Source organism: Taudactylus pleione, unplaced genomic scaffold (genome assembly GCF_031769625.1).
Source record: "Taudactylus pleione unplaced genomic scaffold, aTauple2 ptg001990l, whole genome shotgun sequence".
Classification (NCBI taxonomy): Eukaryota; Metazoa; Chordata; class Amphibia; order Anura; family Myobatrachidae; genus Taudactylus; species Taudactylus pleione.
The window spans coordinates 5,814,858-5,833,083 of NW_028286386.1; the positions used below are offsets into that span (position 1 = coordinate 5,814,858).

Here is an 18,226-nt window from a genome sequence, read left to right on the forward strand (position 1 = left end):
CCCACACCAGGGCCACAAAGTGAATATAATTCCGCACTTACAGCCACCAGGCAGGTGGTGGAGCACTGTATCGGCCTTTTAAAAGGCCGATTCAGACGCCTCCACCGCTCTGGTGGCGACCTCATGTATTTGCCGGCTATGGTTTCGAAAATTGTGGTCCTGTGTGGGATATTTCCCAACATCGCCATAAGGAGTGGTGTCCCAATGCAGCCAGAGGATGCCTTGCCTGAGGACGGGCCCCCGAGGTTGGTCGGAGGTCAGTATGTGGGGGGGCCATACACAATGAAGTTGTGGCCAGATTTTTGAGGTAATTATTTCCACAAATTTTTTTTATTGCCACAATGTAGACATGTAATATTTTAAAGTACACTTTTAACTGTTTTTTTTTTGTTTGTTTTTAATCCCTCAAATGACCCTAAAAATCCATGCCTACTACCTGATCAACACAAATGACTTTATGTGGACACATTGGATATAACTTCGGGAACAATGATTTCTTCTCCTCATTTGTGGATTCATGTTGGCATGCTACTTCTTCAAACAAGTTCCTGATTCTTGATTTAATTTTGGGGTTTTTGGGGTTGTTTGGACTTGTGTGTGTTTCCAATGTTTGATTTTATTGTGTCAATTCACTTGGTGTTTATTATTTGTGTGCATTCAATTTTATTTTTATGTTAAACAAACATTTCCTTGGTAATGGCTAATCCTGTAATTTCTTAAATTGTAAACGTTTTTACCCTGGTTTGTGGCTAAAAACAAACACCAAAGGTATTATAGTGAATCAGTATGTTTTCTAATCTAGGCCTCAGCAGGTTTGTTTTAATTTTTACATTACCCCCAAAAAAGAAAAAACTATTTTTGCTGTTAATTCTAAAAAACCTATTGGTATTGTTAGGTGTTTAATGTGCCAGCTTACATACTTACTTGAGCTTTCTACAATCAAATTTACATTTCTTAAAAACTCAGGGTAAAAGAGTAGACTTATGTAAGGTTCAACAATCTAAGATTTACAGACAAGGAATGAGACTTAAATGAATCAAAATACATTTTATTTTTGTAATAATTTTTTTGGCCTAAATAAAAGAAATTAGTGGCGCAGGAGCACCAAAATATGGTCCAATGCCACAAGCATGGCAACAACATGGCCTCTCAGAATCACCAAGCCAGCAGATATTTCAGCGTTACGCCTCTGGTCCTCTGTGGGTTTAAAAAATGTGCGGATTACTAAAATGACACCTTAATTTAGATATTTAAAAACATTATGCAAAAAAAAAAAAAACATGACCAAAACAAAAGGAAGGCAAAACATAAATATTCTAAAAAAAAAATGGACAAAAAATAAGAAACAAAATAGAAAAAACTAGATTTCCAACTACGCAAAAACACGTCATTTGTTGGTACCGTAAACAAGAAAGACACAAGTATGAGTGTTTGGACGTGTGTCATATGTGTAAGGGGAAAACATCCTGGATATTGTTTCACAAAGATATATATAAAAATCATTAGAAATACTTTACAATTTTGAACTGCACAGGCAAAAGGACAACATCAACCAAAATTAAAATAATGAAAAAACAACCATAGTTTAAAAGGGAAACATACCAGTCAAAATGCTGACTGGGCCTGTAGCCCCGAAATCCTCCTCATCAGAGGTGGGCCAGTGGATAACGGATAGAGGAGGGGTAATTTGGGGGGAAGTTGAGGGTGAGGAAAAGAGAGGGGGGTGGAGGGGAGGGTGAAGTTTGAGGGATGTGAATGTGAGGAAAGGGAGGGGACTCACGGTCGGCCAGGTCTGGGATGGAGGGGGAATTTGGGGAAGAGTGGGCTGAGGATGTTTGGGTGGGAGTGGGGGATAGGGGACGAGCCCAACGTCTGCGCCATCGTAGTTTGCGCTCAGCCCCTAAATGATGTAGAAAAAATTATTTTTATTTAAATTTAAAATTTTAGTGCAAAAATTTTAGACACAAAAAATAAAAATAAAGAAACAGGGCTATACGGTAAACATGCACACGCAGGTAGGTCCAAAATAAAGAAACAGGGCTATACGGTAACACATGCACACGCAGGTAGGTCCAAAATAAAAAAAGGGCTATACTGTAAACATGCACACGCAGGTAGGTCCAAAATAAAGAAACAGGGCTATACGTTAAACATGCACACGCAGGTAGGTCCAAAATAAAGAAACAGGGCTATACGGTAAACATGCACACGAAGGTAGGTCCAAAATAAAAAAGGGCTATACTGTAAACATGCACACGCATGACATTGAAAAAAAAAACGGATTGCAAACATGTGAATAACAATTAAGGTAATTAATAACAAGAGATATGGTAAGAACTTACCTTTGTTATCTCTGTTTCTACGAAGTCCATAGGGTCCACAGGGTTGACCTTGGGGTATAGGTTGGGAACCAAATCCGGGCACCACGCAGTTAAAGCTTTTAGCTCCCAGGATGCACTGGGTCCACTCTCCCTATAACCTCACCCCCAAGCCAGAGGCACCTCAGTTTGTAAGTAGCCAAAGGCCGGAGGAGGAGAGAAAAAGAGAGAGAAAACTGGAACACTCAATAACCATACTCACAGAAATGGGAGATGGAAAACCGGTGACCAGCCACACAGCCCATATGAAGCCAGGTGCGTCAGGGCGGGCACCCTGTGGACCCTATGGACTTCGTAGAAACAGAGATAACAAAGGTAAGTTCTTACCATATCTCTTGTTTTCTACTTCAGGGTCCATAGGGGATCCACAGGGTTGACCTTGGGGATGTCCCAAAGCAGTTCAACCAAGGGTTGGGACGCTCCTGTGCTGAGAGGAGAATCCGTCGCCAAAAAGGAAGCATCCTGAGAGGCAAAGGAAACCAATGCCTAGAACCTTAAAAAGGTGTGGACAGAAGACCACGTGGCCACCTAGAAAGGCAAAACAGCCGAGGCGCCACAGCGAGCCGCCCACGAGGGTTACATGGCCCGAGAAAAAACAAGCATCAACAACAGAAAGGCCTACCCATGGGTAGGCCCCTGAGGAAGACCTACGAGGCCATCCAGCCAACATTTGGTTATAGGCCGACCATCCTTTCCTGTGAAAACCAGAAATCTCAGACCACCAATAAGGAGTCCGATTTCCGTAAGGAACCTGAACGGATCACATAAATCCAAAGAGGCCAGACCACAGTCAATGAGGCCACACCAGCCGAGAGGACTGGGGACTGAATGGCCATACCATAAGTTCCAGAATAATATGGAACCTAAAAACCACTAAGAAGAAACACAGGACGAGAGCAACTCACACCCTGACATGATGCCCTCCAGAAGAGGGAGCCACATGAGAACGCTCCCAATTCAGACACTCTCCTGGTTGATATAAACACCCTGAGAGAAAGAGAGAGCCTAAGCAATAGACCATGTAATGGCTATCACAACCAGCGGTTCCATTGACTGTCCCCGGAGGGAACGAAGAACCCCTACTAACTCCCAAGGAGTCCCTAGGGAGGACAAATGGAGGCATAATCCAGAAAACACTCCAAAGGATGAACTGGATACCAGAGTGGAGCAATTCCATATCTTAACCATACTGGCAGTGTAGAGATCCGCACTGTCAGGAAGACCAGGCCGAGGGTGAAACCCAAGCCAGCCGGAAGGAATGCCAGAATATCTGGAAATCCTGGACACCGGAGGATTGTATCGACAGGTACAATACCATAAGATTTATGGCTGCCACAGTTTGTGATAGGTCCCAGCAAAAGCTGATCCATGTGCTCTAATCATTCCAATGATGACAAAGCCAGGGAAGCCGTAAGACCACTGTAGGGACGCAGTCAAAGACAAGCGACCCAGGTCCAAGGCAAAACCAAGGACCCTGAGACAACAGGTCCGGGCAGCGAAGCATCAGGAATGGAGTATCGATGGAGAGACTCCGAAAATCCAATTACCCCTGACATCTGGGGCAATCAGGAGCCACCAGCAGGAAAGCATCTATTTCTCAATTGAAACACTTACAAAGACCTCGAGGAAGAAGGGAGACCGGAGAACACAGGTACACAAAGTGGAAGGACCACTTCACCGACAAAGAGTCGCTGAAGGTTGCTTCAGAATCCCCAGAGCTGGACTGTAACACCATAGTGTGATAAAGTCAGAAGGCCATGAGGGTCACCTCAGGGGGGCCCCCCCTGCTCACCAGGAGATGAAACCTCTCTTGGGGAAGAGACTAGTCCCCGGGATGCACGTCGTGACGGCTGAGGACTCCCGCTTCCCAATGGAGAGCTCCTGAAATGAACGCTGCCGAGATGGTCGGGAGGAGACCCTCGGACTATGTCCGAATATGTGACATACCTGTCATTGCCACCCAACGAACAGTGTTGCTAAACAGGAAGCCACTGTCCTGACCCTGTCGGACTGAACCTTTTCAGGTTCACCGGGAAACAAGAGTTATGCCAGAGTAAGTTAATTGACAGGGTGGAATCGACAGACGTCTAACTGCACTGAAAAGGATGCGAACCAGACACTGTCCATAGCAAAGAATACCCTGGACGAGATGGCCATAGCCACCCGGACAGGGACCGACTTGCCTCCGGAGAGAGCATCATCGTTTGAACAGTGATCCGACAGAAAAAACTCATTACATCTGGAGATGAGCCAATTATGGAAAGGCCTGGAATGGAACTGAGCCCATTCCACCCTTCCAAAGGCAGACACTGAATATTTGACCATGCATCCCAGAGTGTAAAGACATATGTCGACTGCGCAGACAACCATGTACTCCTAATGGAAGAGTAGAGATTCCGTCTTAAGCCAGAAGAATTCTCAGATTCTGAGAATCCAGCAGGGATCCTAGATGAAGAATACCCAGAGAGGGATGCAGGGAGGACTTTTCCCCGTTGATTAAACGTCTGCACCCTGAAGAAGCCACAGTCATCCTGACCTGGCTGTAAAGTACCCCGGTGATCCCGCTAAGAGCAGGAGGCCGTCCAGGTACAGGAGCATTGGGATATACTGAACAGGAGAACTGTCAGAAAATCCAAAACGCTGGTAAACCCCTGTGGGGCTGAGGACAGTCCCAACAGGCAGAGCCCGAAAAATTGTAAGTGTTGCTGTGATACAGCAAACCTCAGCCCATACTGAGGAAAGGTCTCTGTAAGTACCCGTAGGCACGCGTCCTGTATATCCAGTGATACCATAAAGTCCCCAGGTTCCAAACATCGTATGATGGAGCATAGGGATTTCCTCCTGAGGCCAGGTAGCTTTAGGAACTGGTTCAGGGAATTGAGACAGAGAATAGGCCAAAGAGGCCCATTCAGCCACCGCACCAGAAAGTGAGGAACAACCAGTCCCTCACTGAGATAGTGGGGATGGCCTAATTAGCTCCGCTTACCGCAACAACTGCATAGCTTTCCGGATTTGTAAGGCCCTTGTAAAGAGGCCGCCTGAGCAAAGAGAGGGCGTACCCTCCTACCCACGTAGCCGCGGCAACTTGACACTAGTACCGGGCAAACTGAGAAAATCGGTATCTCCCAGTTGTAGGCCTGTCCCGTCAGGCTGAAGCGATATCCGTAGGTTCAGAAGCAGGATCGGCTGGCAGACCAGGCCTGCTCGGTACTGGATATGTCAGCCCTTGTAGATGCCGACAGTCTACGAAGAAACAGACCTTTAGGCTGACCCAGAGGACAAAAAACCTTAATAGACTTAGTCTGAGGCCTTGTAGTGGGCATAGCTGAAAGCGGTAAACTTGTCGTTAGTAATACTGCCAATGTTACTACAATCTTGCCAAGGTCAGGACCAAACAAGATCTACCCTAAAGATGGTATCTGCACCTCTGCATTCCCAGAGCGCAGCCATAGGGTATTACGGAGGATACAGTCGCAGCCGGAACTCTGAAAGTTAGGAGACTGGTATCCAATATAGGCATTTCCACCTATGACAACTGCATATATTACGTGAGCGACCAAATACATTTGAACCCACGACATGTTGGAGGGGAAAAAACGTTACAAATGCATCAGCCCAATATGCAATAGTATTAACCAACCATGCTATAGCCATGGTAGGATGGGTAACAACCCCTGAAAGCAAGTATACTGATTTCAGGCAGAGCTACCACCTTCGGATCCGAAGAATCCGACCACGCAGGAATGGGAGGCGTAGTAACGTCTGTAATCAGACGAGTAACACGCCCATCCACCCCAGGAGGGGCTCGTGATGACCCTCAGGGAATTTGGGACAGGAGGCCAAACACTGTTGTAACACCTCCTATCTGGCAACAGCCAGAGTCCCGCCATGCGATCCACCCGCTAGGCAGCAACAGGGAACCCGAAGGCATGTAAGACTGAGGGTGTATGATACAGGTGCAGGTCAACATTCACTCTAACCAGAATGGACCTGCTACCAGCCCTAAAGCAGGGATAATAATACCTGAAATAGGCTTCCCCCCGTGTAAGAGGGAAAGAGCCCAAAACAGTATCCAGTTCACGGCAGAGCCAACTGGGAAGTAATCACAGGGCGTCAACCACGCCAATTAGCGTTTCGTAGAAAACGAAAACCACCCAGGGTGGCTGTTGTGGTAATCCCTGCAAGGGGAATGACAGACTATTGTTGCACCAGGGGGAATTCATGTACTGCGAAAAACCCCTGCAGGGAGCGGTAGTCTGTGTCACAGGGGAAGAGTGCAAGAAGCTGCAAGATACCCTGAGATGAAAAGGGCAGTATGGTGAAGTAACCCCAAGTGAGGTACAACAATGAGGCCCGCCCGGCGATCCGTAATTGAGAGGATCCCGAGAAAACAAACCGCCCAAGGGGGTCGTGAAAGAGGCCGGCACCAGATGACGCCACATACAGAACCCTTTATGAGTCAAATCCTCCGCACTAACACCTGCAGCACATGACTTGCAGGATAGTAAAAATGGGTGCAGTATAACGCTCTATCTCCTGGTCAGACATATCTGACCAACCCTCTTGGCGGAAATATTAAGCAGCGCTATACTGGTCCTGACTGATGCCAAAAATTAGCTGCAGGGACCCATTTTCAGCATATGCAACACACAGTGCCATCTAAAATATGGCAACGTGCAGCACGGAACAGTATGTGACAAACCTCACAAATATTAACAAGTTTATAAATGTGAGGTCTCAGAACCACCCTAAGTACAGCTGTATTAGGGCAGATAAAGAAAAGGGATAGATATACACTGACAGGTGAGAGAATAAAGTACAGACAGTCAGCACTAGCATAAGTCACATACAATGCAGATATATACATATATACAGAAACATGTCATATAATATACCGCACTATGGCCCTGATTCAGACCAACTCGCGAGCGGCTGTCCGCTCGCAAGTGGGTCGATGTTCTGCACTGAGCATGCGCACGACGGAGGGAGCTCCGTCGTGCGCATGCGCCAGACGCGACGAGCGAAGGACTTTCCTTCGCTCGTTGTGTCTGATCAAAGGGGGCGTGCTGTCGATGTTAATTGACAGCACGCCCCCTTTGGTGGGCGTGCCGGGGGCGTGCCTCCCTGACGGGGGCGTTCCCACGGGAACGCCTCCCATCAGAAGCCGGCCCACTGACATCACTAGTGATGTCAGTGGGAGTGATTTTGGCTCTGATAGAGCCAAAATCACTCCGGAGCTTGCGGTTGAAAACCTCAACCGCAGGCTCCGGCTAGCAGTTTCGATGGTCGCGATGGTCAAGACCATCGCGGCCATCAAACTGCACGCTCGTATAGGCTGTGGGTGGTGACCCACAGCTATACGAGCGTCCAGGAGGACGCTCCATTTTTATGGAGGGCGGCCCTCATTCAGAGCGTGCGCTCTGCTCAGAGCGTACGGCTCTGAATGAGGGCCTATGTCACTGCATTCAACTGCCCAGATTCAGTGTCTGGGAAGGCTACAGCGACCTGACCTGATGGTGAGGTACGCAGGGGGCCTGGACCAACTGCCATCCTGAGAGATTTCTGCTGCACCACAGAGATAAAATGGCCGCTGGAGACCTCAGAGGAAGCGTGGCCCGCGGAGGAAGCAGCTCAGCGACGCCAGACTATAGATACTGAAAGGCGTGCTGAGCTGAGGGGAGGAGCCGCTATAACAGGGAAGGCTGCCTCCCCTGGCCGGCTATTAACCCCCGGGACGCCGGCTCCCTGCACCGATCGTTAAGTCCCTGGTGGTCTAATGGACACACGGGGTATGGGGGGCTCGCCGCCACTGCCGGCGCCTCCGGTCTGTCCCCTGGTCCGCGACCTTACCTGGTCCCCGTGGATCCGGCAGCAGTCCTGGGCGCCCACAGAGTCCGGCTAGTACAGACTCTGGGGTCCCGCTGAGATCCCCAGATCTGTACTGGCGTCTCAGCGCCAGCGGGGTGACGAAGCGGCAGCTTATACGTCCTATGGACAGTCCAAAGCTGCCGCTCTGAAGAGTCCAAAGTCCATGGAAAAAACTTTGTCCCTAAAAAAATAAAATAAGCTTAGGGGCTGCTAATCAGCTCCCCCTGCGCTAATGGTGACCCGACTCCGGCCGGGCACCAACTGAAACTGAGGTGCCTCTGGCTTGGGGGTGGGGTTATAGGGAGAGTGGACCCAGTGCATCCTGGGAGCTAAAAGCTTTAACTGCGTGGTGCCCGGATTTGGTTCCCAACCTATACCCCAAGCCAAGGTCAACTGTGTGGACCCCCTATGGACCCTGAAGTAGAAATAGTGATTGCCATTAATCGATTCAAGTATGTTTGCTGAATGAAATAGCAGGCAATCGAAAACTGACAGGGCCACTTCCGGAAGTGACTTGTGCGAGCGTTCCCTACAACCAAAGAGGAGACGGACGGTCGCTATTTTGAACGTTCGCTAGCTAGAGGAGGGGTTGGGAGACTATGGGGCGGAAAATTAGCTACGAGCGAACATACGGCCTAACGCTTGAATTTAAATATTTCCGTTCGTACGGCGGACGAGCGAACGGCCACTTGCGTCCGGCTCTGAATCAGGCCCTCTGTTTGCCAGATAACAGAGGATGGCAGAGGTGGAGCTGCAGTAGCTCCGCCTTCTCATATGCCATTGCGGATTATCCAGTCTCCTCCTCTCATCCCTAGTCAGCGGCAGGTTTGTGCAGTGGTGAGTCACTCTAGAATTATAGTTGAAAATTGTGTATGTGGGTGGGCAGTAAGTGTGTACGTGCGTGGGGTAAGGACACGTCTGGAGTGTGAGTGCATGTTTGTGAAATGTGCTGTCCAAATGTGGCTGTGGGCAGTCTGCAGTCCATGTTGGGAATACACCTGTACATGGCCCCGATAACGAATGATTAGCCACTGTAACCTATAGGCTACAATTTTGCAGAGAAGAATCTTTGGATCCCTAGCCCAGTTGCTGGACTGTGCTCGTGCTCAGCAACTAGGAAGTGAGGTCTTTCACAGTGACAGAGTCTTTGCTACCACCTGGGCCAGCACCATCTTTCCAAAGACTTCACTGAAAAGAAGCCCAACTGGCAGCAAGTATAGAGGGGCATCCGTACAGACATGGGGCATCCCCATAACCCATGTGCTGTGTGCACAGCACAGCCTGCTTGTACCACAGATGCGCCATTAGGTTTGTACTTTAAAAGTAAGTAAGGCCACTAGAAGCAATGTTTCAGAAGTAGAGATGAGCAAAGAGGCAGCAACATTTCTTCCAATTTGAACGTTGCATCAGGAAATGATTCACAGAGGAGAGAATTTGCTGAGATAGAGGGGTCTATATACTATTAATCGCAGACCAGCCATGATTATTATGTACCTAACTCGCCGGGATATTTTCATTTTAAAAATATCCTATTTATGTACTACGGGGAACTCGCATAGATAACGTTTGCAGTAACCGCTGTCCCAATGAGTTATATCTCCGGCATTTAGGAGAAATCTTTCACAGAAGTGAAAGACTTTGACACTGCGCATGCAAACAGTGTTAGCTTCCGGGACTAAATGCCGAAAAGATTTGCTTTTTGGAGTTTAGTACATAGGGGTCAGATCTTAGTCCCCATTGATAATAATGGGGACTGCGATCTGCAGCGCTAATTAGCACTTTGCCTGAGATTTCTGTGAAATCTCCTGCACTGTGCTTTTAGTACATAGGTTCACTACATAAAATTATGCAGAAACTAGATTCTGCATCATTTTATGTATAAAACGGCTTGATACATATGCCCCAGAATCTTTGAGTTGCGCTATTCCACAGAATGGTCATTCCACACTGTGAATGTAAATACACATTTAGCAGAATTTATAGTCCTATAAACAGAGCTGGGAAAATGACAATTCACACTGCTGTAAAGGGGAAATTCATTTCTGCCATTACACGGACGCCAACATCGCTAATTTTAACTTGCAACTTAAGGTGCGTACACACGGACAGATACATCGTTACAATATGAACGATAACGATATTGTTCAATGATATATCGATCATATTGTTCATTTTTTATTCAATGAACGACCAACAATGCGCGTTCCTGCATGAACCATAACGATATCTATGATCGTCCGTACCTGCAGGCCAATCTGGACGATATCGTCAACTTTGCCTGTTCAGAGATGTGGCAGGATGACTCTGAAAGATATCTTTGAAAGATCTTTGAACAATCTATGAATGATCTATGAAAGATATCTTTAAAGTTGTCGGCGGTACAGTTATGCTGGGCATACACTCTATAATTATCTGTCACATATCTTTCAAATCTGTCTGGTGGGAAAGAAAATCTGGTCCGTTTTCTAGTGTTTGGGAGCAAATTTCTATTGTTATTTGCTCTCATACATTACCAGACTTTCATTCCAACCAGCCAGATTGGATAGATATCTGGCAGATAATTGCATAGTGTATGCCCAGCAGTGATGTTGCCAATATTCAAAGGAACAGTCTTTAAAATACCCCTCTACGCAGAACTATATTGCAAATGGCAATAAAACAAAGAACAATGCCATATATATATATATATTAGGGATGTGCAGGCTCGGATAGGTTCGAGTTTGCACGTGGAGTTCGGATTTTTCCCTCCAAAAAAACGGAACTCAGAACGAGGCAAAACGTCATCTTACATGGACGAACATCATCATTCCTGGTCTTTTGTCCAGGAATGATGATGTTCGTCCATGTAAGATGACGTTTTGCCTCGTTCTGAGTTCCGTTTTTTTGGAGGGAAAAATCCGAACTCCACGTGCAAACTCGAACCTATCCGAGCCTGCACATCCCTAATATATATATATATATATATATATATATATAATATATATATAAAATATCTTATAGGGGTGCACTCACCAGACTGATGCAATGATTTTCAAAACAAGATTGCTTTATTCCATCATACACATAGATTCCGACGTTTCGGTCCTCATTCGGACCTTTGTCAAGGTACAATAACCATGATACATCATGCCTATAAATACCTAAATCCCAATCCCTCTAATAACAAGTAAAACCTGACATGGACAAATACATACATTAAACATAAAACAAACATGTATAAAGATGACCTGCGCAGATAATATTCCGGTATCCAGGTATTAGACCAACTGCTATCCCTGGACGCGGGAACCAATTCCCCGTCAGGTGTCATCTCTGGGGTGCAAATCAGCGCTGTAAGCCGGGCAGTCACATGTCCCGGCCAGTGCCAGATTAAGGTCCACATGGGCCTGGAGCTGAAATTTATGAAGGGCCTATTGTGTGCTGCTTTAGGGGGTTTGACTAGCACAGCGAGGGTGTGACTACTGAAATGGGGTGTTGTGGTCTGCGCAGGGGGTGAGGTCTGTGTCATGGGTGTGGCTAGCACCATGCAGGGCATAGCTACCGCCTACCTTCAACCCGCCTCAATCTCCCTCCCCTATTCACTTGAAGCATGCACCACCTTCTATATTATTGAACAATAATTGCCATGCTAATGGTCAGTTTAGAAATTTTGAAGCTAAGCAGATCTATGTAGTGTGCAGCGACACATCCAATCCCATGCAGCCTGGCTGCAATGGTTTTATTTAAAAGAATGAGCGGAATTCTATTTAGTAATGGTTATGAACTTTGTCAGACTGGGGCATGTGGGGTCCACCAGGGAAATTCTATGGTGTATCTACTGATAACTACAGTCCCTGGGAATTACATCTTCGGCATATTGGAGGAGGACATTTATGAAAGACTCCTCTGGGGGAATCTGACAATGTGCATGTGCACAGTGTCAGTGTCCAGAGCTGGCCAGAGACTGCAGGAGAGGGATCGGTAGATACCTCATCTGTGAATATTGTATGTGTACATAGGCATAAAGTGCCTTACGCCATCTGAGGATGGCGTAAAGCAAAGGGACCATACTCCAAAAAGCTTTAGCATCAGGCTGTTGGTGCATAGCGTTGATACATAAAATTATGCAGAAACTGCTGTTTCTATATAATGTTATGAAAAGCTGCCTTGATGAACAGTCCCCTTAGAATTAGAATAAGTATGCGTGTGTGCAAAAAATAGGAAAAGCTCAGCACTTAAATGCCCTAACATATTTCCAACACATCAAATCACACTTTGGTCCTATTCTATCTATCCATCTGCCTTGACATTAACACTAAGGGCGGAATTCAATTGATTCCTGCCCCCATCGCGCCCGACGGAGCTATTCAATTCTTGCTCCTGTCGGGCACGATCAGCTGCCAGCGCTACATTTCAGCTCGCAGCCCCAGGGGGATGAGAGCTGAAATGTGCGAAAAGTGACATGTTTGGGCGCCCAAACATCACTTTTCGCAATCGCGCCCAGCACTTTGGTCGGGTTTAGCTGCTTTACGTGGCTAAACCTGACCACTTTGGGCGCGATCAGCACGAAAATCTAGAACAATTGCATAGCGGCCCGCGAACTCCTGTCACTTTGCACGGGAGATGCGGTCCGCGAAAACAATTGAATTCCGCCCTAAAGGTTTTCCATTTCCAATATGCCCTCCAGAAAAGCAATACATACACACCTATCTGGTGCATTATCACTTATACAAATCTGTACTTGAAAAATCCAGAATTGTGTGTGTGAAAGGAAAATGTATACAATAAATTTAAACATTGGTCAATAAGCCACTGAGTGCCTCTTTGGTTGAGAGATATATATATATATATATATATATATATTATCCAATGGCGGCACTCCGTAGGAAAAAACTTCACTCCAAACTCACACGCTTGTCAGCAACGTTTCAGCGCGTTTAATAGCGCTTTTATCAAGCCACATATAAGTTTTATATGTGGCTTGATAAAAGCGCTATTAAACGCGCTGAAACATTGCTGACAAGCGTGTGAGTTTGGAGTGAAGTTTTTTCCTACGGAGTGCCGCCATTGGATATTATGTTTGTCAGTGCTGTTGCAGTTGTAACTTACACTGTGGAAGGCACCCGGACCAGTAGACATTTTCCTCATGAGTGCCGGAACTTGGTTTGATATATATATATATATATATATATATATATATATATATATATATCACAGTCACCACAAATGTATAAAACTGATTAAGTTGGGTTAATAGATAGAATTGTTAAAATCTTCTATTATTGCCCTGTGCACACCCTTTACAGAGGAGCTAACGGAGGCTCAGGCTGAAGCAAGACACACTAATCAGTGACTAAAGCCAGCAGCACAGGTATGATACTCCCATCAGCAGCCAGCATTGCACTACTCACTGGTACCACAGCTCCAGTATGTCACCTGGCTATGCTACCTTCACGGAGCCGAGCTTGGGCTTGACTGCTTGTGCTTGATGCTTTTTCGGCGCGGACCAGCGGTGATGACATCATGTGGCATAGACAGAGGAGGCGCAGCGGTACTGTGCGGAACAGTATTAAGGTCTTTCCAATCAGCCGTCATGTGTGACCAGTCACTGTGTCAACTGCGGGCTGCGCTGCAGTGCGGCCTGCAAGGGAGAGGGGAAGTTTGATGGCCCACCAGGGTCGGGTGGGAGGAGCCGCGATCGGCCGCTGGCCGGCCTCACAAGCTGTGCGGTAGCAGGATTTTTTTTCCTGTCAACAGCAGCAAAGCATATGCTGTGAGATGTTGTGGGCCTATTTTAATTGGAGGGCCTGGAGATACAGCTCCACCCGCCCCATTGTTAATCCGGCCCTGGTCCCGGCTACGACACACTGTGACAGACGCGCACGCATGACGTCATCACAGATCGCCATGTACACGGCTGCATCACATGATTCTTACAGCCATACTTCCTGGTATACAACACTAGGTTGCCAAGCAACTCTAATGCAGTCACATGGGGCGCACATGACCCAGTATAAACAGCAATAATAATTAGCCAATTTATTCTATGCAGGCCTGACATAGTAGATCAATAACATCAATATCATTTCAGAAAATGGGTTAGTATAGACCACATCAATGCATGTTATATTATGTAGAAATATCAATGTGGAAAAACAGATATTCTATATCCAATATCGCTCTAGTGATTGTTGACATCGATGGTTCAGTGTATCACAGATCCAAAAAAGAAAAAGAAAAAAATTAAAACAAGAAAAAATATCAAAAATAGAAAATAAAAAATAAAGAATTTTTTTTTTCTCTCTCTATGCAACAATAGATCTTGTTAAGACATTCAGGACCTCATTCAGAGTCGGTCGTTGCGGCCGCACGGTCGTACGCCACCGATGTTCGCTATACTGCACATGCGCAAACTAGCCGCTACGATCAGAAATTTCTCTCTCCTTGAACACAGCCAGGTCGGTAGTTTGAGTGACAGATGGAGGCGTTTGTGGGTGGTAACAGGGGAAGGTGCTTGAAAACGGCGGAGTGGAGATCCGAACGCAGGCGTGCCTCATTATGCGAACTGCATTTTATGGGAGTGCATACGGATTATGGGAGTGCATAATTAACAAAGTAGCGTCATGGCACATGTGACATGGGAGGATATTTACACTGACATGATCGTAGAGCTTAAGAGAGGGTATGGTCAACCTTAAGCTCTACGACCAGTTCCGATGGTTCACGATGGTCTCGATTAATCCTTATATGCCCGGAGATGACATGCAATGCGTACGAGAAGGGGGCGTATTTTTTTTGTCTTCCGACCGCTTCTTCCCCTCGGTCGGCCAACTACCGATCCGAACTTAGGGACGCAACTTGCGAGGGAATCATTTGCATATCCGGCCCCTTTTTCCGTACGACCGTGCGGCCGCTTCGACCGACTCTGAATGAGGTCCTCATAGTACACCCCTTATAGGAAGATATTATAATGTATTGATTCATTAAGTCGCCTGGGCCAAATCATGTCAAGTTTTTCAATCCACATTGCTTCTCTTCTCAAGAGGATTTTGGCCCTATCACCCCCTCTCTGTAAGGGCGGAATCCTATCGATAACCATATATCGAAGGGAAGCCAATTGGTACCTTTATTGTGAAAAATGACGAGCCACTGGTTTATCTGAATTGCCCGTGAGAGATATCCTGATGCGCCCAAATATGTCAATGAAGAACACTGACGAAGGGTGGCTATCTACATCTAAAACAGGGTGCTTTAGGTGCTTAAATTGCACCACCTGTCGAAGCATGAATGTGGGGACCTATTTCTCACATCCACATAATGGACAAAAAATTTAAATCAGACACCGTCTATCTTGTATATCTGATTTTGTGATCTATTTACTTATATGTCCGTATTCATTAATGAATGTAGGCAAAACCATTCGACCATTCCGTGAAAGTATTGCCAACCACTGGTCATCAATATGGTTGGCCTTAAACACGGGCAATTCAGATAAACCAGTGGCTCGTCATCGTAGAGCTTAAGGTTGACCATACCCTCTCTTAAGCTCTACGATCATGTCAGTGTAAAAACCTTCCATGTCACATGTGCCATGACGCTACTTTGTTAATTATGCACTCCCATAATCCGTATGCACTCCCATAAAATGCAGTTCGCATAATGAGGCACGCCTGCTTTCGAATCTCCACTCCCCCGTTTTCAAGCACCTTCCCCTGTTACCACCCACACACGCCTCCATCTGTCACTCAAACTACCGACCTGGCTGTGTTCAAGGAGAGAGAAATTTCTGATCGTAGCGGCTAGTTTGCGCATTGCGAACTTTACGCATGCGCAGTATATCGAACATCGGTGGCATACAACCGTACGGCCGCAACGACCGACTCTGAATGAGGTCCTGAATGTCTTAACAAGATCTATTGTTGCATAGAGAGAGAAAAAAATTATTTATTTTTTATTTTCGATATTTTTTCTTTTTCTTTTTTGGATCTGTGATACACTGAACTATCGATGTCAACAATCACTAGAGCGATATTGGATATAGAATATCTGTTTTTCCACATTGATATTTATAGATAATATAATATGCATTGATGTGGTCTATACTAACCCATTGTCTGAAATGATATTGATGTTATTGATCTACTATGTCAGGCCTGCATAGAATAAATTGGCTAATTATTATTGCTATTTATACGGGGTCATGTGCGCCCCATGTGACTGCATTAGAGTTGCTTGGCAACCTAGTGTTGTATACCAGGAAGTATGGCTGTAAGAATCATGTGATGCAGCCGTGCACATGGCGATCTGTGATGACGTCATGCATGCGCCTCTGTCACAGTGTGTCGTAGCCGGGACATGTGACTGCCCGGCTTACAGCACTGATTTGCACCCCAGAGATGACACCTGACGGGGAATTGGTTCCCGAGTCCAGGGATAGCAGTTGGTCTAATACCTGGATACCGGAATATTATCTGCGCAGGTCATCTTTATACATGTTTGTTTTATGTTTAATGTATGTATTTGTCCATGTCAGGTTTTACTTGTTATTAGAGGGATGGGGATTTAGATATTTATAGGCATGATGTATCAAGGTTATTGTACCTTGACAAAGATCCGAATGAGGACCGAAACTTCGGAATCTATGTGTATGATGGATTAAGGCAATCTTGTTTTGAAAATCATTGCATCAGTCTGGTGAGTGCACCTCTATAAGATATTATATTTTTTGTTCTTGTGGAGTTATCCCGGATCAAGGATTGGTGCTGCACCCCAGCAAATTAATTGATTGTGTGCGGAAACTTTATGAGTGTGTGTATATATATATATATATATATCTCCATAAATAGATAATAGCAAACACACTTTCACTTGACATAATTAAATTCACACTGGACAATGGCTTGGTCATTTTGGCCAGGTATGCCCACAAATCGCAATGCCATGTGCTTTTGCAGTGCCAGTCGTAAGCTGTCCTATAATGATACAGTATATTCTTGATTAGTTTGAGGTTCCTGGTACAGTGATATTATCATGCCTGTGGTAGACAAAGACATTGCACAGCGGCAGGTCAGGAAGCCGAGCAATTTGGTGCTTTAGCAGCAGAGAGAACAGCACCACCTCATGGCTGCCTGTGTGCACGGCAGGCGGCAAGCTGTGATGTCATGGCCGTGGTCCTGCCTCCAGAGTGGAGCAGCAGTGGGAGCAGGCAGGGCTGGGTTTTGCTATTTGTGCAGCACTAGCAGCACTGGGAATGGCTTCTTGCACCTCCTGCTAGGATCTGCCCTGAATCTGATCTCTGAAATCACCGGTCAGGAGGTCACCATACAGCGCTGCTGCAGAGGACCAGCTTCCCGGGGGGAAAGATGTCGGATGATTTTGGTTTCTTCTCCTCTTCCGAGAGTGGGGCCGCAGTGGAGAATGAAGAAGATCCGGCTGCCGCTTTCCTGGCCCAGCAAGAGAGCGAAATAGCTGGGATAGAGAATGACGAAGGGTTCGGGGCAGTGTTGGTGGGCAGCCAAGCCTCCTCCATTGAGCAGTCAGATATGGGTAAGTGCACACAGATACTTGGCCGCAAAGCTTGCACTTTGTGAGGCTCCTTTCTCAAGGTCACAGGATGGATGCGGCAGCAGGTGCAGGCTCTGTATGGAGGGTACGTAGCGATTACAGTATATCGGGGAAGGGGGGGGGGGGGTACATACACTAGACGTGGGATCCTATTGTTTAGTTCTAAGTGCCTTTGTACCCGGGCATCTTTCCTGTCCAGTAACTGGCATGGATGGTGTAATGCAGGGTGCATCACATGAACCGTGTAAAGAGGAAATGACGAGGTGATTTTAAATGAAATTCAACCTATTTATTGTGAAATGGTCATGCTGAAAATATGTTTTAAGTTAATGCAGTGTTTTGTATTAACCTAATGGAATGATCACATTGGGTTTGGTATGATGGCAAACAATTGGTGTGATGTCCTAGGCCCCATACCCACTGGCATTTTGCTTGTG

At 46.2% G+C, this 18,226-nt stretch overlaps 1 protein-coding gene across 2 annotated transcripts in view; it reads left to right on the plus strand.

Moving 5' to 3' along the window:
* Positions 1–17,386: 17,386 nt before the first annotated feature.
* CLTB (clathrin light chain B) overlaps positions 17,387–18,226 on the plus strand; it is a 37,481-nt gene continuing 36,641 nt past the window's right edge. Inside the window, exon 1 of one of the 2 annotated variants that reach the window (XM_088465399.1) lies at positions 17,387–17,771. In XM_088465399.1, the coding sequence (XP_088321525.1) occupies positions 17,588–17,771 (184 nt within the window). In that variant the 5' untranslated portion in view covers positions 17,387–17,587. The remainder of the gene's footprint in view (positions 17,772–18,226) is intronic. The other variant, XM_088465400.1, reaches the window with a different exon arrangement.